This window comes from Microchirus variegatus (assembly GCF_963457635.1).
Source record: "Microchirus variegatus genome assembly, chromosome: 20".
In the NCBI taxonomy this organism is placed as follows: domain Eukaryota; kingdom Metazoa; phylum Chordata; class Actinopteri; order Pleuronectiformes; family Soleidae; genus Microchirus; species Microchirus variegatus.
In genome coordinates, this window is record NC_139821.1 from 17826573 (window position 1) to 17847337 (window position 20765).

The 20765-nt window shown below is 38.3% G+C and overlaps 1 protein-coding gene across 1 annotated transcript; it reads right to left on the reverse strand.

Moving 5' to 3' along the window:
* Nucleotides 1-1931: 1931 nt before the first annotated feature.
* On the reverse strand, nucleotides 1932-20479 carry sult4a1 (sulfotransferase family 4A, member 1; the record flags this gene model as incomplete). The annotated part of the gene is made up of 7 exons (XM_083907014.1): nucleotides 1932-2044; nucleotides 6498-6636; nucleotides 8844-8938; nucleotides 9025-9151; nucleotides 10424-10504; nucleotides 12531-12661; nucleotides 20311-20479. The coding sequence occupies 7 exons, from the start codon at nucleotides 20477-20479 to the stop codon at nucleotides 1932-1934; spliced, it is 855 nt and encodes a 284-aa protein (XP_083763140.1).
* Between the last annotated feature and the right edge of the window lie 286 nt (nucleotides 20480-20765).

A 20765-nucleotide genomic window follows, 5' to 3' on the forward strand; every position in this document is an offset into this window, starting at 1 on the left:
TAATTTAGTATTTTCTTGCATAAAACACATTGTTTAACAAAGACAACATATATTAATTGGTAGCTTGAGGGGTATGAAGTTACTATTTCAACAAAGAGCAATATCAAAATAAAGCTGTTTATGAATTTCTCCAGATGTCATTTAAAAATACCACTATCACTATCATTGCCTCCAAAAGCTGACACGTTTGTTAATATACAATTAGTATTGCTAATTATTTTACCAAAGAAGAAACAACGGAGCCATTACAAACACTGAATCAAGATTAGCGAGGTGTCGATCAGATATACAGTATTCAGTCTGTCAAGTTTTGCGATATCTCCATCGATCTCCGTGGATATAAAGTGTGCAGTGAATCCGTGATCCCGTTTATTTTTCCTGCATCTCACGATGCCAACATGGCACTTGTCACGTGACGTCTGGAGCTCTCTTGGCATTAAAAAAAGTTAAAGTATGAATAAATAAGTAAATAAATATACATATAGCCTCTTTAACATTGCAAGTTTATGTACTCTTTTAGCTAGTATTTTTAAATTGCACCACTTGGGGGAGACAGAGATGCTTTTTTTATTATTATTCTCTGGACTGAAGAGTCCTTGAAAATGAATCCTCACGCATATTCAGTGGTGGCTGTAAATTAGGCAGCTCTACAAGCAAATAAATACAAGAAATACAATGAATTAATAAAAAAAAATTCAATAATTAAAAAAAACACTTCACACACAGCTGAGACTCTGTGGTTCTGTGGTGCTGGGTTGGTTTAGGCGTAATAAGCTTCCTCTCTTTACTTCTTACAGTTTTCGTCCGTGTGTCTACCTGGTTTGAAAAACACTGCTGCAACAAAACAAGCGCTGACACACTCAGAGCCAGAGTTTGACTGATATCAGCTGTTCATAAAGACTAATATGTGTTGTCTGTAAAACTATCTAACTATCTCAACCTCCAAGGGATTGGAGTTTGCTCTTCTGTTCTATCATTTGCATCAGAAAACCCCCTCTAAAATAATGTTTATCAGTTTTTTTCAATAGAACTTCTATTAATAAGGCTCTAAACGATACATAAGCAAACCCTTTCGTAAGTAACATTTAACAAATAGACAGGTATAGAACCATAACGTCTGCTGAATTTAAGTAATACTTACAAACAAGACAATTTGAGAAACAGATATTAATGGTCCATGTAAAAAAAAAAATCATACATATGTAATACATACATTTTATGTATTACATATGTATGATTTTTTTTTTTTTCGGTTTTTTGTAATTTCTAGTCAATAATTCCCTAATAATTTAGTCATTTTACACCTTTTCAACAATGAAGTTGTTAACAACACATTTGTGCTGATGCATTTCAAGCTGTTTCAGAGACATATTCACCAAATGTGTCACAAATATTCTTCTCTCATGAAGAAGAAATAAATAGCCCAAAACATGACTTGCTAAAATGCTTTTGCTGCATTTTTACAGCCTGTGCATCGAGAAGCATGCAATATATCGAAGGTTTTAATGGTATCATTTAAAAAATTTTCCTCTCTAATATTGATGATATAGATATATTGCAGATTTGGTATCAGCCTTTTTCACCTTTTTATCAGTCAAACCCTGGTGACAACATACAATATATAGCGTATATACTGTATATAAATACACATCCACAGCAGTGGAAACATACATGTATAAGGACTATAAGAAGTTTGGTTTGACTATGGATTGAGAATTTTCAATCCAGTTCCTGATTATTCTGCATCCATTTTGGTCACTGCTTCAAGCTGTGATTCGTGGTGATTTATGAACAGATTGCATTGTGAGAGTAATCTTGTATTGTAGTCCAAACGACACATGAACAGACTGACTGAGAGGTGTAGGAGCATAGCAGGAGGTGTGAAACTGTCAAAAGTACTGTAGGAGGACGGTACAGGAGTCAGGAGCTCTTCACAGACCGAAGTCAAAGGCCAGGTCAGATTTGTCCATCTTCTGTCTGTACACCGTGTCAAACTTTTCATTCATGGAGACTGTGAAGACGTCCTTCCACACACCCACACGTCCTGAAAGGCGAAAGAGCAGCGTTATCATTTGAATCATTCAAAACTAAACTTTCGAGCAGCTTTTGATAATAATAATAATCCTTCAAATCCACTGTTCGATTCATAAACAGGTTCTGGAATATCATTGCCATTATCCATCTTAAGCTATAGCTGAAAGGAACATTATATAGGAAATGTACTATATTAAGGCATAAAATGGCCATGATGTGTTGTCAAAGACTGAGGTACGCAAATGAGAGCTGCAACCGATCAGACCAATGATCCATATGACGTACCCAGAGTGACAGAAACGTGTCAATAAACGTGCTTGTTGTAGATTTCTACGTATGAACACAGTGTAACACCAGGATATAAGAGCAGCTCCTTGTTTCTGTATGTCAACCTTCTGTCACAACCAAGCTCAAGCATGTTGCATTGGGACTGCAGTACCCATTTTAAACACTGGTGGTCACTGTTGTACATATTTACCATATCACCTTTGAGTCGACAATGAAAATATAGATGTTACTGTTACTGATACTGATACTGATACTGATACTGATGTACTTAATCTCAACATTTTTAAACCTCTCACTCTCTCTCTCCTGCAACATAGAGAAAATCAACAGTTTTAGCTTGCAGGGACACAGGACCTAATGATTAACTGCTGTCTTGTTTGGATAGTTTGTGACATTATTTAAACTCAATCAAAGGATTTCAAACACTAAAGTCACAAAATAACACATTTTAAATGACAGATGGAGGCAGCGGTGGCAATAGATGACATAATTATTCTAAATTCTGTATTCATTTAAATATACCCATCATTATTAATATGATCAGCAGATCTGTCATGTCTGCTTTCCCTTTGCTACAGGAAACAATGGGCGCAACCTCGGAGGTGAGGGGTCATCCAGCTCTGGAAATACAGACCCAATTGACTTTAACCCTCACTGAATTTGAGAGTTATGTTTTCTATTTATTGACATGTTTGTCTGAGCAAACGCAGCCAGCCTGTCGAGGCAGCGACTCACCTGCTGAGACAGACCAGACTGATTGTCTAAAGCACACCAGACACCAGACTTCCATGCACTAAAAGAAAAGAAAAACATCAGATGGGGAAAAAAAAAACTGATGACAGAAACAATGATTAAACTGATTAAAATCAAGAACAAGGAAACCAAAGTGAAAATGAGAGCAAATGTGAAATAAATAAAAATAATAATAAAAAAAAGGAGACATTGGAATGAAACTTAAAGCAAACACAGACTGGAACTGCAGGCCATGGTGTTGATGCATGTTGCCACACAGCATAATCATCCAGAATTGAGTGTGAGAAAACCTTAGACGCTTGTGAAATAAATGCTAATATGATATAAAAGTAGAAGAAAAAGTCTTAATCCACCATTGATTTCTTGTTATAGCAATGCTATACATCACCATATATGCTTATTTATTCACCTCCTGGTTAGAATACAACCAGATAATATACATCACTATTTAAAAACAAACAATCTTTATAGATTAAAGATTAAAATACACAATAATGGGGCTCTGGCAATTTTACACCTACTGTAAACGAGTTTAACCTATTGTAAGCTTGGTAATATATAAGATTGACGTTCAATCACGTAAAAATTGAAAATGCCAAAGCTCACACACTTTGACAGACGTAAACCATACATTTCCATGATTATTTGAGAAGAAGATTTTACTATATTTATTTACTGTATTTACTATAGTTTGGACGTTACTTAATAAAGTAAAATTGAACTTGAAGTTTTTGCTACCTTTGCTAAAACAGCAATGCTCGTGATGACTCTTTTGCTCAGCACTGTATGTTAAATTATATTTAAATAAACATAAAACAACACATATTATCCATCCATCCATTATCTACCGCTTTTTTCCTCCACCAGAGGGTCACAGGGGGTGCTGTGCCTATCTCAGCAGACATTGGGCGATAGGCGGGGTACACCCTGGACAGTTCGCCAGTCCATCACAGGGCCACATATAGAGACAAACAACCATTCACTCACACACTCACACCTACGGTCAATTTAGAGTGACCAATTCACCTAATACACATATTATTATTATGTATTTATTTATTTTTATTTTTTTAATAGTCATGTCAGGAAGTTGAACCATTTCTAAATTGATGATAACAGATTTCATCTGATTATTTTTAAAAGGGGAGTGCCCTCCAACTGTATATATTCCTGAAATTCTAAATAAAGTCAAAAGTATTTTTATTTTATGTATTATTATATCAATTGTCTTTGAATTGGACGCATAAAGAGTTAAACATGGTTAAACGTGCATGTTATCATTTACCATCTTGAAATCAGGCAATCAGTGACTAACAAATGTTCCTTAATCCTGGTGCTTAACAATCAGTGCAGTTCAATACCAGGTCTGTCCAGTGATGTCACTCTCTCATGTCACATGTGAGGTTTAAGTTGCTGTTCTTATGTCGTGTTCCACTTAAAGGTCACGCTCACTCACAGTGTTCAATGAGGGGTCAATGACCTACACAAACTCAGTGTTCTCTGCACATCTTTATCAGAGACAGAGCCAGGTGAGACAGAACAATTATCCTGTACATTCTTTTATTTTTATACATTTACAAAACTGTGCTAAAGTGTGCATTTCCAGAGGATGATTCATGACAAAAAGTACTATATAATAGTTAGTGCATTAAAAGGTACAATGACATTTTAGTGCAGCTACTAAAAAAGAATCATAAATTAATTAATTTATGTATTTATTTATTCTTGTCACTTCCATATATACCCTCTAAAAAATATTGTCTCAAGTATACAGTAACTACAGAAGTGGAAAATGGCATATTATATATATTCAACGCATCATCTATCAATTTATGACACTCATCATCTACCACTTATGAGGGTCATGGGGCTGCTGTCGCCAATCAACCAGACAAACTACCATTCCCTCTCACACTCACAGTGTCTGGTTTGTACTCTGTAAATTTGCTCTCACTGTAGGGCAAAGTAGTAAAAGGGAAAACATATTTTTTGGCAACTCAGTGAAAAACTGATTGAGGGCAGCACATTGTTTTTAAATACGACTGCTATGCTGGCAATACAAAGCCACATAAAGTTAAAGTAACACTACATGGTCTATACTATACACTATACAGTCTGTATGTGTTTGGACTTTGGGAGGAAACTGGAGAACTTGCAGTAAACCCACATGCACATACAGGAAAACATGAAATCTCCATGCAGAAAGGCAGTTGTCTTTGTGATGCAAAGGAAACAGCGCCAACCACTCCACCAACCGTGTGGCCAATCCATTACAATACAAAAATTCTGGGTCCATGACGACGAAACACCACAGAGACTTATCCGACTAAGCTGAGTGAATCTGAGTAAGTCACAAGCAACTGTTCACAAATATATCTAAGTATTTTTTCCATCCTCATATTTTTGTTCATGCGCTTGACAAAACTAATGTGATTTCCACTCCATCGTATGCAGTTTTCCTGTCACTAACAGCAACAAACAAATAATCATAACCTTAAACTGGAGTTAAGTCGGACTGAAATGAAGTTAATATCAGATGAATTTGTAACATTTGATGTAATTGACCTTATCAGCCTGTCTCCAACTGTTACAGTCTGCGTGCATTACAATGACGACACCTTCAGCTTATCTTATCTGGACTGTGGTTTGTGGGCAGTAACAGTACACTGTGCAAATGATGTCTTGTCACATAAAGCACATAGCTGAAAAAGACCAAAGTGTCAAACCCGATGACAGATGAGGTTCGAGTGTACAATATGAGGACATTGTTACATATGAGCGCGCAGTTGTGTTCCTGTACACAGGAGTGTTGCAACAGTGTGGCATTTGCCTGAGGCCCCAATCACAGAGAAGCTGATCACTTATGACCATAGCAACAACAATCATGTGAGAACTTCCTTAAAATGATGTCAGCTGCTATGTTCTAGAGCACATGTGTCAAACTCAAGGCCCGGGGGCCAGATGTGGCCCGCCATGTCCTTTTATGTGGCCCGCGAGTGATTAATTGGTCTTAAAGTTAAAGTTATTTAGCAATATATTACCTTTATTTTACATTATATTTGGTTACATTTATTCTGTATGACAGTTATCTGGCCCTTTGAGGGTAACCATTATGCGACCCTCAGTGAAAATTAGACTGTAAAGACTCCAGGGGCAGGACAAGGCCGTTGCCACAACAGCCTTCTGCTTTGCTATTTCACAGAAGGAAGGTATGAACCGAGAAACAAGGACAGCAAATAAAGAAATAGACAAAGAAGGTGTGATAAAGGGCCTTCCTTGTTTGATTTTTTTGGTTTCTGCCTTTGCTGTGTCTTTCACCAAAACATAGTTATGCAGTCCTGGTTTTGCAGACCAGAAAAACTGAGCAGTGTTGTGCTGCTGCTGCTTCTTCAACTTCTTCAATTCCGTGCAGTATCACTAACCTCTGTAGACGGACAGTGCCTCAGATTTGCAGCACTGCTCGATGAGCTGGTTACAGTTCTCCACCATCACCTCCAACTGAGACTTGTCACAGGAAACACCCAGGAATCGAGCTAACTGCTCCACCAAGGTCCCCATATCCTGTGAGGAGGTGGAGAGTAGACTTTATAAAGAGAATGTAAAGCATTAATCACACAAATACCAAAATACTGCTTTCCTATTGTGCTCTTATTCATTTTCTTCAAACAGCCCCCAACTACTATTAAAATATAACACAGCCTCTAAGAGATCCAAAGATAATGGAAATTAAAACTGAAAAGAATGCCTCACACACAATTACTGCACCACCTCATTGGAGCCATGCAGTGAGTGTGCAAGAAATGTTGGCTTGAGAGTGATTTATCGCATAATCTTAAAATGTATTTTATTATGAAAAACAAATATGGTAGGTCAAATTATGGATCCGAGCCCCCTTATTGCTCTTCTGGGACTTGGGTCTTGTGCGTCTTATTGGTACTTAACAGTAAGTAATGTGCTGTTTATCTGTCTTTTACCCAAACTCACAGTTGTGAAGTGCAGACACAGCAGACTGGCACAGACTGATAATTCAGGGACTACATTTTAGAAGTGGAATCCACATCTGAATCTTTTTGTGGGCACTTGGTGTTTTTTAGCCATAGCGCTACTGTATGAAAGCAGGTAGTTTGTCTGGGTTTATTTTATTTTTTTTAAATAAATGGCAATGGTCTGTATTATATACAATATAGTTCTTTTTTTTAGTCTTGATGGCACTGCTTTACACTAGGGTTAAGTGTCTTGCACAGGTACACATCAGCAATCGGGAATCAAACCTTCAAGTTGAAAGATGACTCACTCTACCACTGAGCTATAATCCACTTCTGAAACTTTTAATGGGCACTTCTTAGTCCTGCTGTATGAAGCTGTTTCACTTTACTGGCACTGTGCGCTTCATCTGCCTCGTGTATAGCTTTTTACTTTTGGAACTCACCCATGAAACTTTTCACAGCCCAAAAAATAGTGTATGCAGCTGTAAAATTCATTAAACTCCAACTGTGAACTGAGAAACTGCTTCTGAATTCTACTTTTGGGTCTCTTCTACACACAGTTTATATTTATGCATATATTTGTGTCTATTAGATTTGATTTGATTTGATTTGATTTGATTTGATTTGATTTGATTTGATTTGATTTGATTTGATTTGATTTGATTTGAACAGTGATGTGAATAATGCTGCTACGATGAGCCTCCACATCCAACTTCAGGATGGTCTTAAAAAGTTCACAAAAAAGAGGATTTATCACTTTAAATGCCTGAAAAGTTATCATTTATCTTAAAGCTCACATAGAGTGGTCCTGTTGCACATGAATATGACTAAATAATGACTAAAAACAATTAGCCTACTAGATGAAAGAAATGTTAGCCTCTCTACAGGAGAGAGGATGTCTGAGCCTCATTGTGAGCTGATAATGTTGAAGGGGAGACCTTTGGCAAAGCAAACACTAAACATAGATTGGATGAGAGGCCCTTTGACTGAACACAGGAATGTTCTAGACCACAAGTGTCAGCCACGTTGAGTGATTGGGGAATCAATGTGAAAGTTCATCGTGTTTTCTTTTGTCTATGATCTTTTACAGCAAAGTACTGCTACTATCTATAAGTATGTTTTTTTTGTTGTTTTTTTAAATATACCATAATGCTTTGTCAAATAATGGAAAAACTGATTAATAAATATTATTATAGAAACAACTAACTGATTATTTTGCACAAGCACGTAAGTCGAATTTGTCGGTGTACATTATGTTCTCAGCGTATAAAACCAAGATTACATTTTGGTGATTTTTCACAATATCTTCATAAAAAGTGTGTATGTTGGTCTAAAGGAAATCATTTATTCTTCAAGTGGAAGCTTTCATTAGTACATTCTGTTTTCTTGCTGCTTCAGCAACATTTGCAACTCTTTGCTACAAAGCCTGGCATGACAGACTAACTTCATGTAGCCAAGAGCAGGCATCAGGTATGCACAGTGGCAAACCTTCAAGCGATGCATAAGTGTGAGTTGGTCTTTACATGTTGAGGGTAAAGAGCATGTACAGTATGTTCAGTATATAAACAGAGGTTAAAAAGTAACTTCCACAGAGGAGCAGCACAGTCCATGCACACATAAACACACAGACACCCACATGGAAATGTTTACTGACTCATGGTTTCTATGGGAATGACATAATACTCTCAGGTCGAGACCCACAGGGGACAGAGTGCTAGGCTGAGACTTTACATAATGTGAACATAAGAAGATAAAAGACAGAGGCTGAAGTGATGGCTTTACCTTGTACATGTCTTCATATTTCAAGAAGAGGACATTTGAGTCCATACGATGCTCCCAAAACTCCTGAACATGTTCAAACCATGAACCATACCCCACTGTGACAGAGAAAAATAGAGAGAAACTGGATGAGCAGACAATAGAACGGAATGTGTCCCGGTCCTTCAGTCCCATGAATACCTACACTTGTCATTCATGAAGCGACGACAGAACTCCTGGAAGCTTCCGCGGTAGCGCATGGTCCTGAGAGAGCAGTGGAACTGGTAGTAGGACACTACCAGGTCCTTAGGGTTACGAGCCATGTAGATCGCCTAGAAGAAAACCACAAGATGCCTGATTCAGTTCTCACTCATTCATTCATTCTCCACATGAGGGTTTCCACAGGAACCAATACTCCATTATATTTCCGAAATAAATTGTGTACTCTATTACATTTCCCCTAACTATCTTTGTTACCTGATACTACCAAATAAAATAAAATAAAAAAGAGTTGTTAAGCGATCTGAATTTATGAATGAATTTGGCTTTTCTAGTCTTGATGACCACTCAAAGCCGCTTTACGCTACAGTTTTACCATTCATTCGCTCATTGACTCTCACTTTCATCTATGCTGCATGTAGATAAGCATCTTTCATAACCATTCGCATGCTATCGGCAAACCCATAAGGAGCAACAGGGGGTTGTGTTTTGCCCAAGAATCAAAGAATCAAACCGACAACCTTCTAGTTGAAAGTTGAATGACTCACTGTACTACTAACTTTTTTAATACCTCGAACACTTAAAGGGATACTTCACCGATTTGAATGTGGCTTTGTATTGCTAGAATAGCAGTAGTATTTTTTTAGAAAATGTGCTTCCCTCCCTCAGTTTTTCACTGAGTTGTAAAAAAATCTGTTTTCCATTTTCAAAATTTGCCCTACTGTGATGCAAAACGCGTCATTTGACTCACAGTAGGGCACATTTGGATAAGGGAAAACAGATTTTTTTACAAGTCAGGGAAAAACGGAGGGAGGGAAGCACATTTTCTAAAAAATACTGCTGCTATTCTAGCAATACAAAGCCACATTCAAATCGGTGAAGTATCCCTTTAAGTAGCCTACATTTTATATCAGAAAATTACTTTTGATAATCAAGTACAGTAAATGTCATATACTTTAAGACTTTTATTCAAGTTATGTGCACCGTGCCTCTCAAAACCTGCGGTCTGCTGTATCCATGGTGGAGTCTGTGTGCAGTTATTTATTAAAGTTTATTTTAAGTTGTGAACAAGTCAACTCCATCTACATGTGTGTCAAGAGAACTCTTGGTGGTAGAGACCTACGACAGTATAAATTATAAAATCATGTCAATTAATTCAATTTAAACTGTATTACAGCTATAGACCTGAGATGTTTGTGTTAAATGTTTGTGAGGACATTGTTAATTTTAGTTTTAACTAACATCTATAGATCCAGTGTGCAAACCTGCAATAACATTATGTAATTGCATGTTGAAAAAACAATTCTGGGTTACCTCAACAGTTTATGGTATTAAAACATGCTAGGGGTAGCTATTCAGTGTGTGGTAGTGTCCAGACTGCTAACCTTGGCCTCTCCATTGTGCATGGCTGTGGGCAGGAATCGGTAGGGAAGGTGGCTTTTGATCAGACGAGGAGATGTCAGCTCCTGTGTGGAGGAAGAAAAAAAAACTAAATTAACAATACTTTTATGTATACATTATATTATATTATCAGTCCAGCAGAAATGTATGGTGCCACTGTCTTCTTAACATCTCGTATCTAACAAAATAATACATTCTTCTAACAGTTCAGAAAAGAGTTTGTAGGTTTACAATGAGTCTTATCTTATCTTATCTGTACCTGCATTTCTTGGAAAATGAGACAAGGTGTCTCTCTCAAGGAACATGCTGGCCCTGTTTATGTGTCTGTCAGAGAAGTGGATCATATAACTATAGTATATAACTAAATTCTGGTTGCTGACAGGTTTTGTCACAGGTAAATCCCCCGATCAGGTCCAGCTGAAATGTATGAATGCCTGAAAGGTGTGATTAAAGAGGCCCACCGCTTGCCTCCCATTTGATTTCCAATCCGCTGAAATGGGGTCATATGAGTTAGATTCTAACCCTTAGTTAGACCCATTGAATGTGGATGGGGCATCTCTTAATGTAGCGTTCTGCACCATTATCCTGCTGTAAACGCCCTCTTGTTTGGCCAGGTAACTTCTGTCCAAGTTTCCCTTATTCATTTGAGCATTTGACTTTTGCTCTGGCGTATCAATTATCCTATTGCACGATAATTGCAAGGAAGGACGTCTATGTCACCAATTCAATATTTTGATTCTACCTCACCCAATCCCTTTAACCTGTCGGAATACCCTAAAAGAGCAAGTACAACCCATAAAATGCTCTTTTGCTCATTTGCATAGTTTTGAGACTTTTACACCAGCTCTAGGATTTTTGGATGTAGCCTCCTTGAAGCTGGGGTCAATAGAGCAATTATCCAATTATCAATGAACAATGGGGATTGGGTACCTTGACCTGATAGGGATTTGAATCTGCAACCCGTCAGTTACAAGCCAAATTCCATTACGCTTGTCCAGGAGTTGTGTACCTCAATGTCATTTACTCCTGTCTGCTGCAAAAGTGACACCCTAGATTGACAACCTCATAGTCAACCACAAAATATAGTATTTTGATACAGAGTTTAGCTGCTGTATTTTGTAGTTTATTTTGATACATTGATTATTTGGTATTTTATTTTAAAATACATTGTAGTGGTGGAGTGGTTAACTTAACAAATCCGGCCCGTTCGTTACACATGTCACAGTTTGGGACGTTCAGTCCATGGTGTAACGTCCAAAAACAAGGCACGGAGGCATGCAGGGTAGTGACGGAGATAATGTTTGAAACAGACAGACAGATGTAAAACGAATGAAATGGAGTATAAATGGTATTTACACCTTTCCAGTAATCCAATAAAGATTTTTTTTGGTGCAAGGGTAAGCCGAGGCACAAGAGTGGAGTGTTGAGTGTTGAGTGCTGCGAGTCAGTTGTAGAAATGGAGAAAGAAGACACAGAAGGAGGGCCTTAGTTCGGGGATGTGCCAGCAGCATTGTCTCATCATTTAGCAACTTCTAGCGACTTTTAGCACACCCAACAACAGGTATTTTCCTTACAGATGAGTTGGCAACACAGCTAATATATTTTGATTTATCTTTGGCCATGCGGATGCAAGTTAGATAAATCATCAACTGTGATACAGCAATCATCCAATACATCATCAGCTGCAATTCAAGTTAGCTATATCTAACAGCTTGTATTAGTGATATATCAAAAAAGACAAATCATGCACCAAAAAAATCCAAATAACAGGTGGTGGACCCCACATACACGTTGTTAATGATGGTGTCACACTGATTACTGTAGGGCTGAAACAGTTACTCGATAAATTGATGACAAAATAAATTGTCAACTGTTTTGATAACTGATTCATTGGTATGACCATTTTTTAGAGTTAATTAAAACAAACTAAAAGTTTTCTGATTTCTCAGCTTCTTAAATGTGAGTATGTTCTGGTTTCTTTGTCCATATAACAAAGAAATCATTAAAACTCATTAATTTTGGTCTGTGGACAACACATTTAAGGACATCATAATTACCAGGTTTGAAAAACTATTTTAACTTCAACCGCACCTGTATAATATCCAGGCCAGGTTGTGGGTATTCTAAAACAGGCAGCTGTTCATCAATGTTCATAAGGCCGATCTCATCTGGATCTGCTCCCTGGCTCACTAAATACACGACCTCTTGCAGCAGACTGGTGCCTACAAGGAGAGGAGAGAGCAGAGAGTGAGAACACAGGGATGAAGGAAAGACAGAAAGTACACTTCACAAATTACACGATTTCTAAAAGACATTTCTTTAATATTTTGTTCTCAAGTTTGTTCAATCATGAGAGCTAAAAAATCTTTGCCATGATCGTCCACACGACAGATGTGATATGCCAAAAGATGATAATTATAGGCTAAAAAAAAAAACTGGTGCTGATCTGGTAATCGTGATACATGATCCATGATACCAATATTATCACAATACAATAATTCTGTGATGATCAATATACTGCAAGAGAATCATATAGCGATACATCACAATATCTGTCCAACTGAAGAAAACAAAATGTCCGTAAAAAAAATAAAAGTTCAGGATATCTCTATTTATTCACAACATAGAAATCAAAGTGCAAAAAGTCTGTTGTATTGTGGTAAAAGTATGTATTGACTGTGGATGGGGCATCTCTTAATGTAGCTTATTATGAGAATTATCCTGCTGTAAACACCCTCTTGTTGGCCAGGTAACTTCTGTCCAAGTATCCCTTATTCATGTGAGCATTTGACTTCTGCCCTGGCGTATCAATTATCGTATTGCACAAGGAAGGACGTCTATGTCACCAATTCAATATTTTGACCCACCCAACATTATGTAGTACCAATGTACCAATAGTACCATAATGTAAGTACAGGCACTCTTGCTCAATCTCAAGAAGATGGTATTGGAGCATTTAGGATGTAGCTTTTCCAGACTTTCCAGACAACTTCATTGATTGACTCTTATCTGAACATGAGGCAGATTAGCGTGTTTCAGAAACAAGTCATGGATTCAAGCTTTAAAATAGGACCAATGATACTGAAGTGTCTTAGACACATTAACACAGTAAATATGTTTACTATAAATCTGGGTCCACATACTATAACTAGTCTACAATCACAGGCCGTACCTGAACATTGCCTTCTCTGATCTCCGGTTGACCATAAAGTGGATGCATAGGTTAAGCATTTGTCCTTGTGTGGTCAGTGATGTGGTCCCTATGGGAGACTGAAGGTCACATAACTAATAAGGGCACAAGGTGTAGGAGGAGGAGCAGGTAACCTTTAAGAAATGGGGTCTTGCTCAGGGAGAGTTAGAGTTTCTGGGGAATCCCTCCCAAGCTAACTGCAGCTCGGAATTTGACACTTGACTTAATAAAGATCTCTTTGTTTGGTGAAAAGTCTTGTGTCATGGAGTCTCATTCTGCATCATCTCATCACCTGTTGTTCTGAAGAAGAAAGAAGCCTGACTAAACGACAATACCAACCACTGAGTCACAGATGGAAAATTAACAAATTAGCAAAATCCCTGGTCACAGATGTTACTCTGAAGCAGGACTGGACTTGATGATATCATCTTATTTGCCGATAACAGATGGTAGTCAACAAGGTGCAGGTGAAAAAGTGCAGATGACATTGTCAGCTGATTAGCACCAGTTCCCCCCCCGAGAGAGCATCACTGCTCAGCTTGATCTAATGAAAAGTAGTGATTATGCTTACTGGCCATGATTACTGTGAGGTAAATGCATAACCCTTGGTCAGACTTAAGCATTAATACATATTATTTATAAATAGATTGCTAGTTGAAAGTCCAGTTGTTAGGAGAACATAACAGTACAGTCTAGGGCTGGGCAATATATTATGAGGTATGAGATATGGTCTTAGATTTTAGATATCATCATATTATGATAAGGTATCTTTTCCTGGTTTATGGGCTGTTGCATTGATAATCGTCATATTTATTATATTGAACAAATAAGGAAATTACACCAAATATTATAAATTATATATTAAATGGTGATTAAAAATTATTGAAATAATTTTATTAACTTAATTTTTAAGCTTAATTATTTGTGCTTTAGCAGAATTGCCAAAGAAATAACCCATGTATTATCTGAAATGAAAGGTCCTAATAAGTGTGTTTAAAGATCAAGTAATACAGATCATAAACAGTAGTTATTGGAGTGTATTTACAGTGTACAGTCACTCTCCTTTGAGAAGAACATACAACAACAAAAGAAAACTCTCCAGAGAACAAAATGGGTGAAGCGTTATTAGGATATAGCCTATAAATACAAATATTATTTCACTCATTTCACCCAGCCTTACTAAAATGTTGAGTTCTTATTCTCCAAAACCTTCATAGCAAATATTCCCCAACAATAGGCCTAGCAGGGCCTGCTAACTTTGTCTATTCTTCCTTGAATGTTTCAGAGGTGGGCTAGTGATTATATTGATAAAGGATGTTGAAGATGGAGCTGCTGCAGGAGGTAAAGAGGAAGACCAATGAGGACAGTTGGTGTATCAGAAGAAGACACAAGGAAGAGGACAAGATGGAGGCAGATGATCCATGGCTGTGGTGACCCCTAAAGGCAGAAACCAAAAGAAGAAGGCCAGTGTTCCTTGAACCTTTCCTTGTGGTGTGACTAAAGCCCTATTCGCACAGTTACATTAGCAACAGCGTAACAGTGAGTGTAAATAAAACCATCATGGCCATGTTTCCATTCAGTGTGTAGTAAAAGCTGAGGATAGGGAAGGCTAATATTTGACTTGACTATTATAGCCTACCTTGTTGATCAGGCAGGGCGTTATGTTCATATACAGTAATTCTATGCACTAACTGCAAAAATAACACACAGCTTGTAATATTCACATTGGCCCCGGTGTGGGTGCACCTGCTGCACCGCCTATAGTTACTCCATTGCCTCCACATATAGATTTCATTTTTTGGGGGGGAAATTCCTTAATTAAATTGATGAAGCTGCAGCAGCTTTAGTCATCTAAGAAGCTAACAACAGATGCAAAAGAAAAAAGCCACAACCTGCATATGCATTTCCACCCGTTTTAGATGTTGCATGAGAACATCCTCTTATCCCCTTATACTCTTATTTTCCTTCATGCATGCTACTGCCTGCTGTGGAGAACTCCATAGCCTGACATAATCGTCTCTCATGTTGTGGTTGAGCATCTCAGCAGTGTGAACAGTGCAGTGCTGCCTGCAGGGAGACACGACTGAGCATGAGGCTGTCAAAACAGCCAGAAATTGTCATCATAGACAAGACCAGAACTACACAATTAAACCCCAACTAAACCCCTGATGGAAAGCTGCTGCAAATCAAATGGCCGAGTCAGACACATGTGAGCCATTCCCTGTGTGTCAGAACCATGCGACCAGATTCACAATGTCTTCCTCTGCAGGGGAGAATCACAGATAGAAAAACACAGCCCCATGAGGAAAAGCCAAACATTCTTTAATTGAATTTAAATTTCAAAACAAATTTTGCTTTGCTGGAATACTTTAAACTAACTTGTAAGCAAAGCACTTGTGTCATGAGTCAATGAGTCTTCCTCTATCTACTTGATAAGAATGACTTTAAAAATGTTTACCTTTCTTTCTTGTAATTTGTTATATTTGCACACACACACACACACACACCACTAGTGAATTTTAATTCTGTATTTGTTACATACTGTTTAATACAACTGTCGTAAAAATACACAAACCAGGAGCAAGCCCCGGCTGAAACATATTCCACTTCGAGTTCACAACGGACCACGTTACAAAGATTTCTCACAGCGAGAGACACAAATGCTAGTAGATACAAATATTGTGTTGTGTTGTGTTGTCGAGGTAGCATGTCGCAAATTCACAATAAAAAAAATAATTAAAAAAAACACCTATGTGTCTGCAGTTAGAGGTCAAACCTGGAAAAGACTGCGATTTTCAATTGTTGATGAGAAAAACTAAAGAAAAGGAAAGGACATAGCAGCTATTTGCTGTAGCTGCGAGCCAGACAGGATCTAGTGTTTAATATTAGGGATGCATGATATTATTATTTCGATATTCTATATATCGAGAGTGCTTGGGCCAGTAACCGATATCAATATAAAACATTTTTCCATGCACTCACCTGTAAAGGTCATTTATTCTCTTCTGTAGTGAAATTAACAATATTTTTCATACTCATGTCAAAGCAGATGTAGATATACATGTTCTTTATTGTGCAAAATAAATAAACACAAAAAATAATGCATGTAGCCAATGCTAGCACAGAAGTCAAGGAGTTAGCAGCCTAATCAGTCTAATGTTCTAATGTGCCTAAGGATCTTGGCATGTTTGCTGGGTTAGGGTTAGTGCAACCCTAACCAACAGTAATACATTTTAAAGCCAATATCTACCCATACTAATAATTTCCTGCATCCTTATTTTATATTTGTCTCCTGCTCTGCTAAACCTCAGAGAACAAATGTTCTTAAAGTCTATGTCCAGACTGATGTGCTCTGTATTTTTAGCTCCATTCGCCACAGTATTTCAATGATTCTGAGAATAATAGCCTTGATATCAGACCATGCCTCACTCAACATATATTTTATTTAGTGAAATAAAAGATTGGGTGTGTGACTCTACACTCTTAGAAATAAAAGTGATAAGTAGAACCATATAAGGTTATCCGGCTTGAACCCTTTTTTATAAAGGTTCCTTCTGGAACCCTTCTCTGGATCAAAATGGTTCTTACTGGAACCATTAGTGTTACCAAGAACCCTTGAAAAACCCTTTCTTTGGAAAAGGGTTTTTCAGAAGCAAATGGTTCCAGGTAGAACCTCAGCCCTTGTAGAAGGACCCTTTTGGAACCCTTATTTCTAGAGCAGTTTGATAATCATAGGTGTTATACTTTAGTTTGCTTAAAACTCATTCACTGCCAGCCATTTTGAACGCAGTGGTCGAATTGACTGCAATAGCAGTCAATGGCAGCCATTCCATTCGCTGGTTGAACTTTTCACACATTTGAAGAATCCAGCCCTAACTGAAATGGATCATTTTTGTCTCAAACGAAACCTACTTTCACTGGAGAGACAAGAGATCACCTGGTATCAACTGTGTTTTTCCTGCAGGGATGCTTATCATGACTCAGCACAACGCCGGCTCTAAAAGTGCATGTGTCCATCAGGAAGGGAAAACATGTTGGCAAACAGATGTCTACTTAGAATGTGATGATGTTTGTGTCGATCTGATGTCTGGAATTCTTGAGTTCAACTCTGTTCTCCTGATGGAAATATATTTATCTTTATCATTTAAATGTCCCTCTGTGTTCATCAGCTGTTATCTGATGTTTGCTGTCTGTTGTCTGTCTGTGTGCAGGCTGCAGGATCACATTATGCAGAACCTCTGCACATCAAAGTTGCTGATGATGGATTTGTCACTACTCATCACATCAAACATAATCATTCATATCTATGTTTATATGTTTATACATCATTTGAGGGTCATAACTAATTCCGTTGTATTCCGATGCAATGACAATGAAGGCTTTCTGATTCTTATTCTGATGATAATAAATCATCTTCATCTATGTTTTAAAGGCAATGGATGCAACTTCTGAAGATTTCAAAAGACCAATAGTCTGATAGCAACGTGGGAGCATGAGAATTGGTGCTTTCTTGTTCTCCTGTTCATTTGCACTTTACCGGGAGAGTTTCAGTATCAGAACGCGGAGCAAAATGCAACCAGTGACAAATACACACAATAAAATGCAAAAACAAAAGATAGCACAATGGCTAACTTGTACGGAATATTTTCTTTCTCCTGCTAAAGTGAATGATGTCACTAAACAGTGACCAAAATGGCACAGTCCGTTACCTCAATGAGAAAAATAGATTTCTTTGGATTTACAGAGTGATGGAAAGCTAAGTACACGACTCAAAAATATATCACTCTCGTAATTTTCTGATATTTTAACAAAAGCTTATAACTTGAAATTGCCTAACCCTCACTATTTATAGCATTTTTCACAACCTGCACCACATATCTGTAAATAACCTTACTCTCAGCCTAACCCTAAAGGCCACATTATACTTCTCCAACTGCGTAATGCGTCCGACTGCGTAACCACGGAGACCCCTCGAGCCTTCATACTTCTGCGTCGTGGACGGATACACGCTGCAATTTCTCGCCCGATCAGTAGGGGTCGCTGCGCAAGGTTGTTGTGCTTTTGGCTACAGTGAGCAATGGCGTCCAAGAGAGAAAGTTGTTGTTGAAACATTGGCTTTGGTTTGGTTTCACACTTTTCTGTGTCACGGAACACAGTTAATTGAGATAATTTGAGGCGAGAAATTGGCCATTTAGAGTCTAAACATGTGGTTTGTGTATTAAGATAAGACGTATATATAGTTTGGCAGCGACATTGTCGGCGGTGATCAGCTCCGCCTCTGTGGACGCTCGGTGCGCACTGTGAGCCAGAGCAACTGTCCTGAGGACCAATCGCAGCTGTTGCCATCTCCGTTGTCCCTTGATGGAGTGACAGACACTTAAATAATATTTCGTGCAGTCGGAGACGCGTCGTCCCTCCTTTAGCATTACACTACTTTTGCATTGCTTTCACCAAAATAACTGGAAATATGGATTTGGTGTTCTCAGTAGATCTTATTGAGTTCAATGCAGTTGATCACACATCTAGTAGGAGGTGATGTGGTAATGACTGAGCTAGGCTTAAGGCTAACAACAGCTCAATATAATGGCTGCAGTTATAGTTATGGCTCATAGTTATGGTTCATGGTGCAATAAGTATTGTGATAGAGATATGGTAACGTTAGGCTTATTCATATTGAAGTCAATAGAGCTAGAGCCTACCACTGTTTATTGTATATTGTACTGTATATTATGTTTGTATGTTTTATCTGGATACAGACTGACGTGATACAGATTGACTTTTGTAATGTGTTACTCCCAACACTGCCAATTAATACCTCTACAATTCAAGCCTTAGTCCAATCCAGTTCCTCACAAATTAGGTTCTGCCTCATTAGGACCACGTTTTGGTATATACTTGACTGCTGGTCCTATTTATGTCAGAAGCTGCTGGCACAGGAGCTTATATCTTGCCCAAGGATACTTAGGCATGTTGACTTGTGGAGCCAGGAATCTAACCTTCAACCTTCAATTTCAAGGATGAACTTGCTCTACCACTGAGCTACCATTGTTTCCGTCTATTTAGTATCAAATGTCCCCATTTGTGTTGATGCCCACAATATGAAAAACGATATCATGTTCATGTTTAAAATAAATATTGAATATATATGCCTGTGTATGGTCTAAATAGCTTAGTATTTAATGCACAATAACAAGGTACGTTTGTACATCGCACTAAAAATAATTTTATGCAGGTGGTCCCTGCTTCGTCTCTCCATCAGTTTGGGAGTCCTTCGCCTGAAAAACATGACTGACCCCTGGTCTACAGGAAATATTGTGAAGTATTGAGTTAACTGTTGGAATGTAAAACAGTAGAAAATATAATTAATGGAGGTCACAAGTACAAACACACTACACACACAGGCCTTATCAGAGACATTATTAAATGACTGTGAAGTATAATGAATGACTCATATAGAGCATGATGATGATGACTAAACTCTTATATAATGGACTCTAAATAGCTGACAGGCTGTTTACTATTGGTCGCTCTGTTTTATTTATAGTTTGAAAGTTTGATCATGAAACCAAACAGCACGACACAGAGAAATCATGCAGTGACGTCACACACATACAGGGAGAGAGAGAGGGAGACAGAGAGAGAGAGAGAGAGAGAGAGAGAGAGAGATACTTGTTTGTTTACCTGACTTCGGGTATGTGACGATCCATATGTCGCTACTTCTGAGGGAGAAACTGGCGATCTCCTCCATCTTCCCCCTGCAGAAGGGCGGCAGTCGCACTCCATCAAACTCGAAGTATTTGCTCTCAAACTCGATCGGCGTGCTCGGCGTGTCTGCCTCGCTCTCGGCCATCGTCCAAAACGAGCCGCCAGTGCAGGCACAAGAAACCGCGCACACGCGGGAGAGCGGAGGGGGGGGGTGTCTCTGTTTTAATGAAAGAGGGCGGCGATGATGATGATGGGAATGATTGGAAAACACTGCGTCTTGAGGTGGATGCCGAGCTGCGGGAGGGCGAGTTGAGCCACGCAACCAATCACAAGGGGGATAAGTGATGTAATGCGCGCACACGAGGCGCAGCATCAGGACCACTCTTACGGGGGCGAGGACGCTTCCCACACTATCGTTGATATGTTATATA